This window comes from Astatotilapia calliptera, chromosome 17 (genome assembly GCF_900246225.1).
Source record: "Astatotilapia calliptera chromosome 17, fAstCal1.2, whole genome shotgun sequence".
Classification (NCBI taxonomy): domain Eukaryota; kingdom Metazoa; phylum Chordata; class Actinopteri; order Cichliformes; family Cichlidae; genus Astatotilapia; species Astatotilapia calliptera.
Window position 1 is genome coordinate 24,689,547 of NC_039318.1, and position 13,009 is coordinate 24,702,555.

General features: G+C 41.4%; 1 protein-coding gene across 8 annotated transcripts in view; it reads left to right on the forward strand.

The window, feature by feature from the left end:
* Window positions 1-13,009, forward strand: part of magi2a (membrane associated guanylate kinase, WW and PDZ domain containing 2a) — a 266,517-nt gene that overhangs the window by 212,117 nt on the left and 41,391 nt on the right. For all 8 annotated transcript variants that reach the window (XM_026146239.1, XM_026146241.1, XM_026146240.1 and 5 more), the window contains 2 exons: window positions 251-369; window positions 2,943-3,125. In XM_026146239.1, coding sequence (XP_026002024.1) covers window positions 251-369; window positions 2,943-3,125 — 302 coding nt within the window. The remainder of the gene's footprint in view (window positions 1-250; window positions 370-2,942; window positions 3,126-13,009) is intronic.

A 13,009-nucleotide genomic window follows, 5' to 3' on the forward strand; every position in this document is an offset into this window, starting at 1 on the left:
TAATTCTGGTTACAAGACGAGTTGAATTACGGAAGAAATCAATCGTTTGTTCTTTTTTACTCAGCAGAACTGTTCTGCGGCTGTTACATAATCTGGGAACTGGCCATTCAATTAATCATCATAGTTATGGCTGCTGTAGTGCTACGTTTGTTAGATCTGATCTTTTCCAAGAAGGGGCTGAGATAGGTGTGCTGGTGTAGTGTGAGATCTAAAATCTCCTCTCTTTTTTTTTCTGGTGTTATCATCTCAGTCATATAAATAGAAGGACCCAGTTTGAGAACCCAGTCCTGGAAGCTAAAAGGAGACTCCAGCAGCAGCAGATGCAAAGCCAGGGCCTGTCCTCGCTGCCCCTTCCCACCATCTACAGAGGTAAGAACGGCCTTTGGCTTTATGGGAAATTATTAGTAGGGTATATATATCCATTTATTAATTACTTGTGTATTAAGAGATTAATATTGCACTATAATTAAGGAACATTTATAAAGATATCTGTGTTTATTATTGTGCTTCAGAAAGCCTCTCAAGAGCTTTAATGATAAAAGCAGATGCAGGAAAATTCTCTTAATACCTTCAATTACACATGCAAATACTGGGAAGGTGCTTTAATGAATGTGATTCATTCTAATTGTCAAACTAATGATAAACAACATGAAATAAAATAAATTCAGTATTTGAGCCCTAATTCTTCTAGGTCCACTTGCGTGTTAATTTTTGGAGTCCTTTGCAGGTGTTGTTCAAAGCATCTTTAACAACAAAGTTTTGGGGTTGAGTTTTTAAGTTGATTCTGTTAATGCAATCCCAGACTAAGTCCACCATGTTCAGATCAGAGCTCTGTGAAAGCCAGATCCCCTCTTAGAGCACCCCTTGGAGACTGGAGCAGACTTTTCAGGCAATATATAAAGCTAATATATAAACAGTAATTTATCTAATCAGAACAATCTTTGTGTAAATGTAAATATAACTGACAATGACAGGCTTAAAACACCTGTCAGTAAGTGAAAATTCATGTGTGCTGGACACAAAATACATAAAACCCAGGATCTGAAAAGGGGCGACTCCTTCTGGTTGCATAACCAGTCTAATTTTAAAAAGTCTATAAGGAATTGACCATACTTTTAATTTAATTTATGAACTCGGTAAAGAATTTTTTTGATGAGTTTATAGTCTCGATGGATATATTTAAGTCTTGTTAAAAACAATGTGGAGTTTAATTTGTGAATTATCCTCCCAAATAGATAAATACAGATAATAATAAAGCAGATTATGTTTTAGTATACACTGACCTTAAGACTGATCTTATGTATCACATCCTGTATCAGAAAACAAAGATGTTAATTTCCCAGATATGAATTTCTAGGCTTGAAAATGGCTTTACTCATAAAGATTATTTTTATAGTGATTGACGGTAGGATATATCAGTCAGTTCACACCTATGCCTCATTAAAACAGTGGGTGGAATGCATTTTGGTCAGACTAATAATACTTATTGCCATATAAACAGACGTCTTCCAAAGAGAACATGTGGGTTTCAGGGTGATTCACTGTTTTGTTTAATGACTGGTTACCTGATTCTGCTCTCTATCAGTTTGTTACAGTAGGATGTGTACTGCTAGAAAAAACTGTCTGGATCCGAGAAGTGGAGGTTTGTTTCTGTAGTGATGTTGTTAGTCGCGACTCTGAGTGAAGAGCCTGTTTCTTTTGTTCAGTCCAGTGAGGCTCTTTTTCCTCCTCTCTACCCACTTCTGCCTCCTCCTTCCTTCTACTCCTTCTTTTCCCTTCAAACTTTGACACCAGTGGAGGATGCCAGCCCCTGTGCCACCCTCCCCAGATCCCCCCACGTCCAGGTCGGCCCGGTGCCCGAGCGCTGCCATAGCCTCAGCGACCTCTCCCGCTCGCCAGCTCTGGGCTGCAGGACTGCTTCGTATACCAAATCCTCCTCTGCCGATGTCTCCCCGCTCCGGCGTGTTCTGACTCGGCGGATGAATATGTGCCCCAATCACAGGCAGAAACAGCGGCCTCTTCACACATCCGCCTGCGCTGTAGTGCTAGAGCAGCCAGTCTGTAGCCCCTACTCCCTGTGGCACTTTGTCAGTAAGTAGGCCAAGAAAGATGCACAGGAGGCTGACTCTTCGCTTGTTTGACGCACTGTAAGCATGGTAACTGGCAGGCAAGCTTGTTCCCTTGAGGTAGTTTTTGTGCAGTGACCATGCCCTGTCACCTGCCCTATCACCTGGGAAGAGCAGGTACATAGGGGCATCGCTTAGTCTGGACCAGTGACTGCTTACAAAGGATGCAAAGTTGCACGCTAGCCATGTCTCTTTTCCGAGTCAAAAAGATGAGGGACTTGGTTAAGTGTGACTAAGCTTGTTGGCAGAGATCCTCTCATTCCGACTCCAGGCGCTCCTCCATCAGAAAATTTCCCAGCTCTTCCTCCTTCAGAAATCTCCCAGTTCTTCCCTAACCTCCCTGAGCATCTTCTCCTGGAACTGATCCCTGATTGGCAGCATGGCATTTGCTGAATTTTGCTGCTTTCTTTGCAAATTTGGGATGGAACTGAAGAAACTGCACCACTGTGGCTGTCTGCACCTCTTCTGCCCACTGTGTCCCAGCATGGGAGGCGAGGACAGAGTGTCAGTTTAGTGTATTTTAGGTGTGCCAAGAGGGACTTGGATTGCATTGGTGCCCTGCACGGGAGGCAAAACGTTTGACCCACACCTGCATCTTTCAATACCGCCTTTGTCCGAGTGTGCTGTTTTGCTACTGTGGTCATACCCTTCCAGTTTTCCTGTGGCTACACCCGTATCTTATTGAATAAGCTTTGCCCTTGCCCCCCACCCTGTGAGCGCAGCCCCTGCACCAGCTTTTAGGGCCTTTTAGTGATTGCAATAAAACTTTTAGGGAAAGACATTTTATTTAATTTTCTTGTTTTTATCCTTTTGTAGAGAAGCCGCTGTTCACGCGGGACCCCACCCAGCTGAAAGGCAGTTTCTTGTCCACATCACTCCAAAAGAGCAACATGGGTTTTGGCTTCACTATCATTGGAGGGGATGAGCCCGATGAATTCCTCCAGGTCAAAAGCGTTATCCCCGATGGGCCCGCCGCAGCAGATGCAAAGATGGCTACAGGTAAGCTTCAGGCGTGACTGACACACAAACTGAGAGAGAGGCTATTTTCACTGAATCACTTTTCTTTACCTGTAGCTAACCAGGAGCTCTCTTGAGGCAGTGTTAAGTACGTAATCTATAGCCGTATTCACACACAGACACCAAACAATGATCTCTGCTCAATAAACTAGAAGCTGAAGGTCACGTAGATAAGTTATCCTTGCAAATTTAAAATAATGGCATTTCTCATGGCTGGCATGCATTTGCACACGATCGCGCTCACAGATTGTTGCAGAGAAGAGCAATTATATGTGGCCTTTCTGCTTGCAGTATCTATTCTATATATCAGCATGCAGTGAAAGAAATGAGGTCAGCCTTTCTTTCAGAGTGCAGCCTAAACAAAGTCAAATAAAAGCTCATTAAAGCAGCACACAGTATAGTATCTATTTCACAGCAGTACTTACCTGAGCTCCCCTTGAGTTTTTTTGTTGTATAGAACTTTGTGCTTGTAATGATATTTCAAAGGGAACGCAGCTAATTGCATGCCAGCTTCAAAAACCTGACATTATGAATGATACAGAATTATACTGCCAGTAAAAGGAGCTCTACCCCAGTCGGCTGCAGTTTTTGCTTCTTGCATGTCAGTGCCGTCCTTTCATATTCTTCCACTTATTTGATTCAGGGTCACAAGACACGCTGAAGCCCATCCCAGCTGTCACAGGGCGAGAGGCAGGGTATGCCACAGATAGGTCACCAGGCTAATGCAGGGCTAGCAGAGAGGGACATACAACCATTCAAACTCGCATTCACACCTGATGCTTTATATCCATTTACACTGTTTTGGTTTGAGTTTTATAGATAGAGATATGTACAGTGGGGCAAAAAAGTATTTAGTCAGCCACCGATTGTGCAAGTTCCCCCACCTAAAATGATGACAGAGGTCAGTAATTTGCACCAGAGGTACACTTCAACTGTGAGAGACAGAATGTGAAAAAAAAAATCCATGAATCCACATGGTAGGATTTGTAAAGAATTTATTCGTAAATCAGGGTGGAAAATAAGTATTTGGTCAATAATAAAAATACAACTCGATACTTTGTAACATAACCTTTGTTGGCAATAACAGAGGTCAAACGTTTACTATAGGTCTTTACCAGGTTTGCACACACAGTAGCTGGTATTTTGGTCCATTCCTCCATGCAGATCTTCTCGAGAGCAGTGATGTTTTGGGGCTGTCGCCGAGCAACACGGACTTTCAACTCCCGCCACAGATTTTCTATGGGGTTGAGGTCTGGAGACTGGCTAGGCCACTCCAGGACTTTCAAATGCTTCTTACGGAGCCACTCCTTTGTTGCCCGGGCGGTGTGTTTTGGATCATTGTCATGTTGGAAGACCCAGCCTCGTTTCATCTTCAAAGTTCTCACTGATGGAAGGAGGTTTTGGCTCAAAATCTCACGATACATGGCCCCATTCATTCTGTCCTTAACACGGATCAGTCGTCCTGTCCCCTTGGCAGAAAAACAGCCCCATAGCATGATGTTTCCACCCCCATGCTTCACAGTAGGTATGGTGTTCTTGGGATGCAACTCAGTATTCTTCTTCCTCCAAACACGACGAGTTGAGTTTATACCAAAAAGTTCTACTTTGGTTTCATCTGACCACATGACATTCTCCCAATCCTCTGCTGTATCATCCATGTGCTCTCTGGCAAACTTCAGACGGGCCTGGACATGCACTGGCTTCAGCAGCGGAACACGTCTGGCACTGCGGGATTTGATTCCCTGCCGTTGTAGTGTGTTACTGATGGTGACCTTTGTTACTTTGGTCCCAGCTCTCTGCAGGTCATTCACCAGGTCCCCCCGTGTGGTTCTGGGATCTTTGCTCACCGTTCTCATGATCATTTTGACCCCACGGGATGAGATCTTGCGTGGAGCCCCAGATCGAGGGAGATTATCAGTGGTCTTGTATGTCTTCCATTTTCTGATGATTGCTCCCACAGTTGATTTTTTCACACCAAGCTGCTTGCCTATTGTAGATTCACTCTTCCCAGTCTGGTGCAGGTCTACAATACTTTTCCTGGTGTCCTTCGAAAGCTCTTTGGTCTTGGCCATGGCGGAGTTTGGAGTCTGACTGTTTGAGGTTGTGGACAGGTGTCTTTTATACAGATGAGTTCAAACAGGTGCCATTCATACAGGTAACGAGTGGGGGACAGAAAAGCTTCTTACAGAAGACGTTACAGGTCTGTGAGAGCCAGAGATTTTCCTTGTTTGAGGTGACCAAATACTTATTTTCCACCCTAATTTACGAATAAATTCTTTACAAATCCTACCATGTGAATTCATGGATTTTTTTTTTCACATTCTGTCTCTCACAGTTGAAGTGTACCTCTGGTGCAAATTACTGACCTCTGTCATCATTTTAAGTGGGGGAACTTGCACAATCGGTGGCTGACTAAATACTTTTTTGCCCCACTGTATGCATGTCATTAAATATAATATTATGACCCGGTTACTCGGGCAGCGCAGTGGTTAGCATTGCTCCCCCTGAGTTAGACTTCACCATCTGGCCGAGGCTTTCTGTGTGGAGTTTGCATGTTCTGCCCATGTTTGCGTGAGTTCTCTCCAGGTACTCTGGCTTCCTCCCAAAGAGATGCAGTTAGTGGGGTTTGGCTAATTTGTGATTATAAATTTCCCTTAGCTGTGAATGTGAGTGCAAATGGTTACTGTCTGGTGGACACCACTACTCGCCCTGTGGTAGCTGGGATAGGCTAGAGCCCCACTCACAAGGACCCTGATAAGGACAAGTGGAAGAGAAGGGATGGACCCAGTTACTCAACAAAAAAAACAAAAAAAAAACACAAACGTGCGTACCTTTTAAGAAAGGGCAGTTTTACTTCTAGAACTAATCAAATGCAAAAATAAAACAACCTGCTCCTCCCGTTCAGCACATGAAAATCCACATCCTCAAAAAAGTGTTCACCTGAAGACAGAGGACAAGTGGAGCAATGGCAGTGTTCAAGTTCACACAAGCCCTCTCCTTTAAGTTACAAAATAAATAAATAGAAAACTGCATGGTTCACAACAAACCACTAATCCAGTTGACTTTCCATTAGATCCACATCCCCTACAGACTTCCAAATAGGGTCCCCAAATCTTTTCAGACATCCTTTGTTTGTCCTTCAGTGTTTATGTTATTCATTCAAGTCTAAAGCTATTGTATTTTAAAAAGAAACTGAGGTTTAATAATTGTGTTGTAATTCTGTTTTCTGGATCCAAGCCAAGTGTTTGGGGGGGGGGTTGTTGTATTTTGTATTATTTACTTTTTTCCAGAATAACTTGGGTACTTTTACTCGAAACCATCCAAGTACGTCTTCCTCCACTTCTTCACGCAGAAATATGTGGAGCTTCCTCTTCAAGAGTAAATGGCACTGGGTCCACACTCAAACACACTTAAAAGTATTATCCATTTGCATATATTCTTGGCTGGTGCAGCTTGCCAGGCTTGCATTGTCTTAGCTCTCTGTGTGGACATATGCACATGCCCGTGCACCAACTGCAGTTTTGTTCTTTCATTAATCATGAAAGGGACTTTATAAGCCCCACAACGTTGGGCTGTGGCCACAGGGGGGGTCGCACTGCAGCACACTTACACACACGCACACACACACACAGGCAAACCATCTGTACTGAAAGGTCAAGGGACTAGAAGTAGCCAGCTTGTCATGCTCTCAGTATGCAGTGATGTGTCTGTCTCTATACTCTGCAGCAAATGCAGAGCTTATAGTGGTGATTTATCACACATAAAGCAAGCTGGTCAAGGTGTTTCCTCTGTAGTAATGCTCCTCTCCAAAACACCAATGTTTTAACAGATTTCTGCAGAACACTAGCTCATAATTGTTCTGTTTTCTTTCTTTCTTTCTTTCTTTCTTTCTTTCTTTCTTTCTTTCTTTCTTTCTTTCTTTCTTTCTTTCTTTCTTTCTTTCTTTCTTTCTTTCTTTCTTTCTTTCTTTCTTTCTTTCTTTCTGTCTGTCTGTCTGTCTGTCTGTCTGTCTGTCTGTCTGTCTGTCTGTCTGTCTGTCTGTCTGTCTGTCTGTCTGTCTGTCTGTCTGTCTGTCTGTCTGTCTGTCTGTCTGTCTGTCTGTCTGTCTGTCTGTCTGTCTGTCTGTCTGTCTGTCTGTCTGTCTGTCTGTCTGTCTGTCTGTCTGTCTGTCTGTCTTTACAAATGTGTTGGTGCAGCAGCCCAGAATAGATCCCTTGGTGACTAATAAAGCTTGTCCTGATAGTTCTACATATAAAGCATTTGGGTTTTGTGTCTTCTCGTCCAATCCTCCTGCTTTGTTTTACAATTCCCATTTCTTTTTTATGTATTCTTTCCCCCAAAATAACTAAAATATCCTTCCCACTTCTCTACTACTGTATCACACATCTTTTCTTCACCACTTCCTCTCGTCAGCTCATATCCTTCTGTACTCCCCCACCCGTTCCCCCAACTTTGCCTCCACAGACTTTGTGTCCTACTTCTTCAGGAACAGTGCTAGCTTGCTAACTCAGAGCTTACACGGAGGAAGCCCAGGCCGGCAGAGGTGTGAAATTCCCAATTTCAGATAACTGATTCCTGCCGGTTTTTCCCTATGACACCTCCTGGCTATCTCTATCTACTGTGTGATTGTGCAGCTACAAAAACATATGTATGATAGTTACATATATTATATTTATATATCTATATATATTACCTATAAGACCAAATGTACTCTAGATCATTTTTTCCATTAAATTGCTTGATGTGTAGAGAAAATAATTCTTTTTAGCAATAATTGTTTTTTAATGTAAAAAAAAAAAGCTAAGAGGCTTGGTTTGAATGTAGGAGGCAGAAAGTGTTTAACGTGAAATGAAATGGGTCTGTAGGTGGAGGACAGTCAACCCTTGTTTTACAGTGTGTGGCCTATTTGGATAAGGCTGCCATATTTGCTTAGATGTTTTTTATTTAAGAAAAAAAAGGTTTATGAAAAACACGAGTCAAAGACGGCAATGAAAAAAAAATCTTAACTACTAAAGCAAGTTTCAAAAGGTTTAGCAACCTGTTGGCCAAAATCCTGCCCATACAGTGATAGATCATTAGATACACCTTGCTAGTACCAGGTTGGACCACCCTTTTTGCCTTCAGAGCTGCATTAGTTCTTTGTGGCATTCATCAAGAGATTTTGGATCGTGTTGACAGGATAGTGTCATACAATTGCTGCAGATTTTTCAGCTGCACATCGAGATGAGAATATCCTGTTCCACCACTTCCCAAAGGTGCTCTATTGGATTGAGACTGTGGAGGAAATTGGGAAATTGGGCTCATCAACCTGAAACCTTTTTGTTCATTTGTATAATTTTGGTGAGTCCTTAGGAATAATAGCCTCGCTTCCCTGTTTTCAGCTGATAGGAGAGGCACCTGATGTGGTCTTCTGCTGATGTATCCCATCTGCCTGTTTATGACCTGTTATATGTTCAGGGATGCTCTTTTGCTTACCTTGGTTGTAACAAGTGGATCCCAGCTGATCAGCAATTTCTAAGCTTGTTTGAATTTCAGTGGGTCATCTTGACCATGTTTGCATGACTAAATGCCCTGTTCTTGAGTTGTTGCATTGTGATTGGTTGATTAGATATGTGAATTAATGAGCAGTTAACCATTTGTACCTTTATTATCATTAAAGGCATTCAGTCAAAATGGCCATAGTGCGCTTAGAATCACGTGTCACCTTACACAGTACAAAAATTATAACTTTAAGCTTACAGTTAGGCTTTTCTCATGTCAAGAAATAATATTTCTCTCTTGCAGTTTCATCCTGATTTTGTGTTATATCTGTTTACAATTAATTTCAATGCACGAAAAGTAAGAAAAAAGGGAAAGTACACTACCTCCATAAGATGTTTGATTTCTTTTTATTTGTTTCATCTTTTTTTTGTTTGTTTTTAACATTTAGCCTGACACACACAGACACTCAGACGACCACAGTCGGTACCACGGCCCACCCTGCTGAGAGTCTTAACTGCTCTGTTATCGTGGCCTCATCTTCTCAGCAGGGCCACAGAGAACTCTCGTTATGTTGACAGACTCTTGAGCACACCATTAGATGGAGATGAATATGTCATAACGAATGTGCAAGGATGGGACAATGAAGATGAAGCAGGTGGGAGCGTGGGCCTTGGTCCCACTGAGCGTGGTGTGTACAGATAAGGTCAATGTGATGTGGACTGTTTAAGGGACCTGCAGGAGCTTTTGTAATGGACCGAGAGAACGAGGGCAGTTTTAATTAGTGTGGGCTGCTGTCTGAGCTCTCATTCTTGATGATTCAATTTTTTCCACTCTCGTGCTCGTGGCCATGTTTGTTTATTTGTCCTTGTTTCACCGAAATGGCAAAAATACATCATTTTCTTTGGATCCCCGTGAATAATTTGTTTTATCTGCTGATATTTTGACACTTTTCCCATGGATTTAATTTGTTCTGCTCATGGTGATGGAAAATTGCTCTTTTAGTAAAATGACAGTAGGCTCTTGATGTGTTTAATTAAATAGCAAAAAAGAACAAAAATGAGTTTTGCGCCCTAAAAATGTTAAGTAAATAAATGTTCTTGTCTTTCATTTTTACTGAATGGACATTCCTCTTCTGGGATATAGCTATTCAGTAATAACATTTACCGAATAATAATTCAAATTAAATATACGGAGGTTAAGTTGTGACAGAATATTTGGTTTCAAAGGTTCATTGGTTTCAGACGGATTTACACAGTGCAACTGCTTCTCATTTCACATTTCCTTTTGCAAAGTTGTACTTATTTCAATACAGTAGCTAGCTGTTTTTGTTTTTGTTAGCTTATTTTAAAACTGAAGCTTTGCATCTTGGCTTTTTTTGTCTCATAAACAGTACATAAACATAATTTATATCTTTATACCAACAATATACCAGTTTTCTGTTTGTCTGTGTGTGTGCAAAACATGGCACATATCTTAAGCCGCTAAAGGCTCTTATCTATATCAGATATTATAATGTAATCATGTTACCTGGCAACCACCAAGCAATGAGCTAAAATGACAATTTTTTAAAAATTATTCATTTATGTACCGACAACACCTTATGGATGCAAACTGAGGTTTTAATTTCTCAACAGTAACATTTGATTTATATTCACAAAAGCTTATTTGTACAGAATGTATGGTAACATTATCATGTTGCCTAGCAACCACCTAGCTATGAGCTAAAATGACCTTTTTTTTCTTTTCTTTTTTTCTTTTTTTACTTATGCACGTGCAACACTTTATCACCTTATAAAAACACAAACAGGCCAATCAAGGTGTAGCATGGGCTTTTGCTTCAGTAGTAGAAAAAATACATGCGGTACTTTTGGTTTTTCCGTTATTTCCCAAGGGGTCACCACAGTGGGTGGATATACATATTTGATTTGGCATAGATTTTACCCCACATGCCCTTCTGATACATCCCTCCTAATTATCCGGGCCTGGGATGGGCAGTAGGAGTACACAGGCTGTGTCTGTTTCCCCACTCAGTGTCAAACTATGCTAACCGCTACTCCGTGAAGCCACAAGTAGTTGATGAGTAGATCAAATAAAGCAGGTAAAAATTATTTGTAGAGCTATTTTTGCTTTGTTATCATGCCAGCCGTATCGACCTATGATTAGTGCTCACCTGTGCTTTGCGTAACTGTTTTTCTGAGTATATGAGAGTGTGCACTCTCCGTTTTTGAGAATCATTGAGTGTTTTTCATCATTTTAAAGTATAATGAGCCAAAATGGTTTGGGGACACAGATTCAGAGTAACAGGGGAACTATTGGAGGAGTTGATGAGTCGCTCTTATGCAATTTGTAATAAACAAAATTAATGTCACTTCTATATGGAGATAGGGAAGGCGGTAGAATTTGGCACACATGTGTGAAGTTGAAATCCATCTTTTAGGAATAAAGATTCCTGGTAAAACATGTGATTATATCACAGTTCCTACCCGCCTGTGTCTGTTGATGGTTTATCTGCGTTTCATCTCTGGTTATAAAGAATGAGATACATGTGCGGTTTGAGGGCGCCATGAGGTCACAGCACCATCATTTGTTTTCTGCCAGTGTGCTCAACTATTGATTCTGACACTGATGCTCAAGGCAAATGTCGGCTACGTTTACCCAGATTAATTAAAAAGTCCCTCACGTCACATTGCCCAGAGGTGTGAGCTGGCTCTGTCAATACCAGCAGAGCGTTTAAACTCGAAAAGCTTTTGAGACACAGTTTACAAAGATAGACAGCGTTTCGGTGATATTTTAACTTCCACGTGTGCTGTCACTCAGAGGGGTTAGCTGCTCGGTTGCAGTTCCACAGCCAATCCAGAAAATCAATAAAAAAATTGCCTTGTTTTTGTAAAAATAAATAAATAAAAGTGTAATTGAACCATCTATTAGTGCTGTTCACGTTTTATGAGAATTGGGCAGGGTGGTTAGCAAGGTGAGAGCCAATCACTAAAGCACATGCTTTGCTTATTAATCACAAAAGATCGCTGTTTTTTAACGCCTTCTCTTTACAATGCACACTGACAGTGTCACCCTGCCCTCTCTCCAAAGAGCGTGACAATTATGCCTGCAATTAGAATGTAATTGTTTTCATTATCAACCCAGGTAATGCTGTTTGTCAGATTTTAATGTGGATTGTGCTTCTTAGTCCCACTTGCCCAGAGTTTTGAAAAAGCTGCATGGTTCCTCCACAGTGGAGCAGAAAACACTATATTTAGTAATCTGGTTGAGAAAAAGATAAGCCTGGATGTTAAGAGCTTTTGTGTGGGAACATTTAATTGTTGGCTTGGTTTTTATCTACAGTGCAGTACACTGCAGCAAGCAAATAAAACCACTTGGGACCATAAAAGACAAACATTTTAGCCACTTGTCATATGCACTATTTTATACTTAAAAGGCAGCTGAGACATTATCGGTGGTAATGTTTATCTGTAGAAATGGTTTATAGCTGCAAGCCATCTGAGGAGAGACAGCGCAGATGTAGCGTACAGCTGAGAATGTGAATAGCTGTAGAGAGATGAAGTCTTGATATTAAATCCAGGCCAGCTGCTCTTCCGCATATTTGATATTCTACATAATGATTTCTGGAGTGACACCGTGGTGGGGTCTGTGTAGAGTGTGCCTGCTTGATTCTAAACTTCCTCTCACAGTAAAGGATATCAGGTAATGCTAAACTGGCTCTAGGAGTAAATTGTCTGGTTACCTGTCCATCCAGGGTGTAGCCTTCCTTTCTCTTTTTTACAGCTGGGATAGGCTCAAGCCCTTCCGTGATGATTGCTTTTCCCATATGTATATTATTATCCCACAATATTTCACTATTATAGCTGTCATTTTTCCTGCTTATAGTGATTTTCTCCACTATGGTAAGCTGTTTCTGTTCTCTTAAATCACCACTGCCTTTGTAGAAGTGTGACAGATTGTTAGCATTGTTAGGACAGTCTATAGTCCCTGTACATTGGCTACAATCAGCTGAATTCAGTACCAGCCAGGGTCCATCAGCTGATGGGTCTGCTGATACTCTTCTGCACATGATATTGATAAATCTATTTTAAACTGCTTATGCTGCCATTGAATGAGAGGAAGCAGTGATTGGAGACTGTGGCGTGATGAAAGTTATTATGATCGTATGCAATGAACTTGCAGTCTTGTTGCCTTTGGTTGCTTTAAAGATGGGCACCAGTTCTACAACCACTCACACTCAGCTGACATCCTCAGGGCAACTTTGGTGCATGGAGGTGGTGATAAAAATGAAAATAAGATACGAGTCTCTCTGTTATCAGTTTGTGATTGAATGGGTTCAAATTGGCAATTACATGCAATTTGTTTGCAATAATGCAGTGAGTAACTGT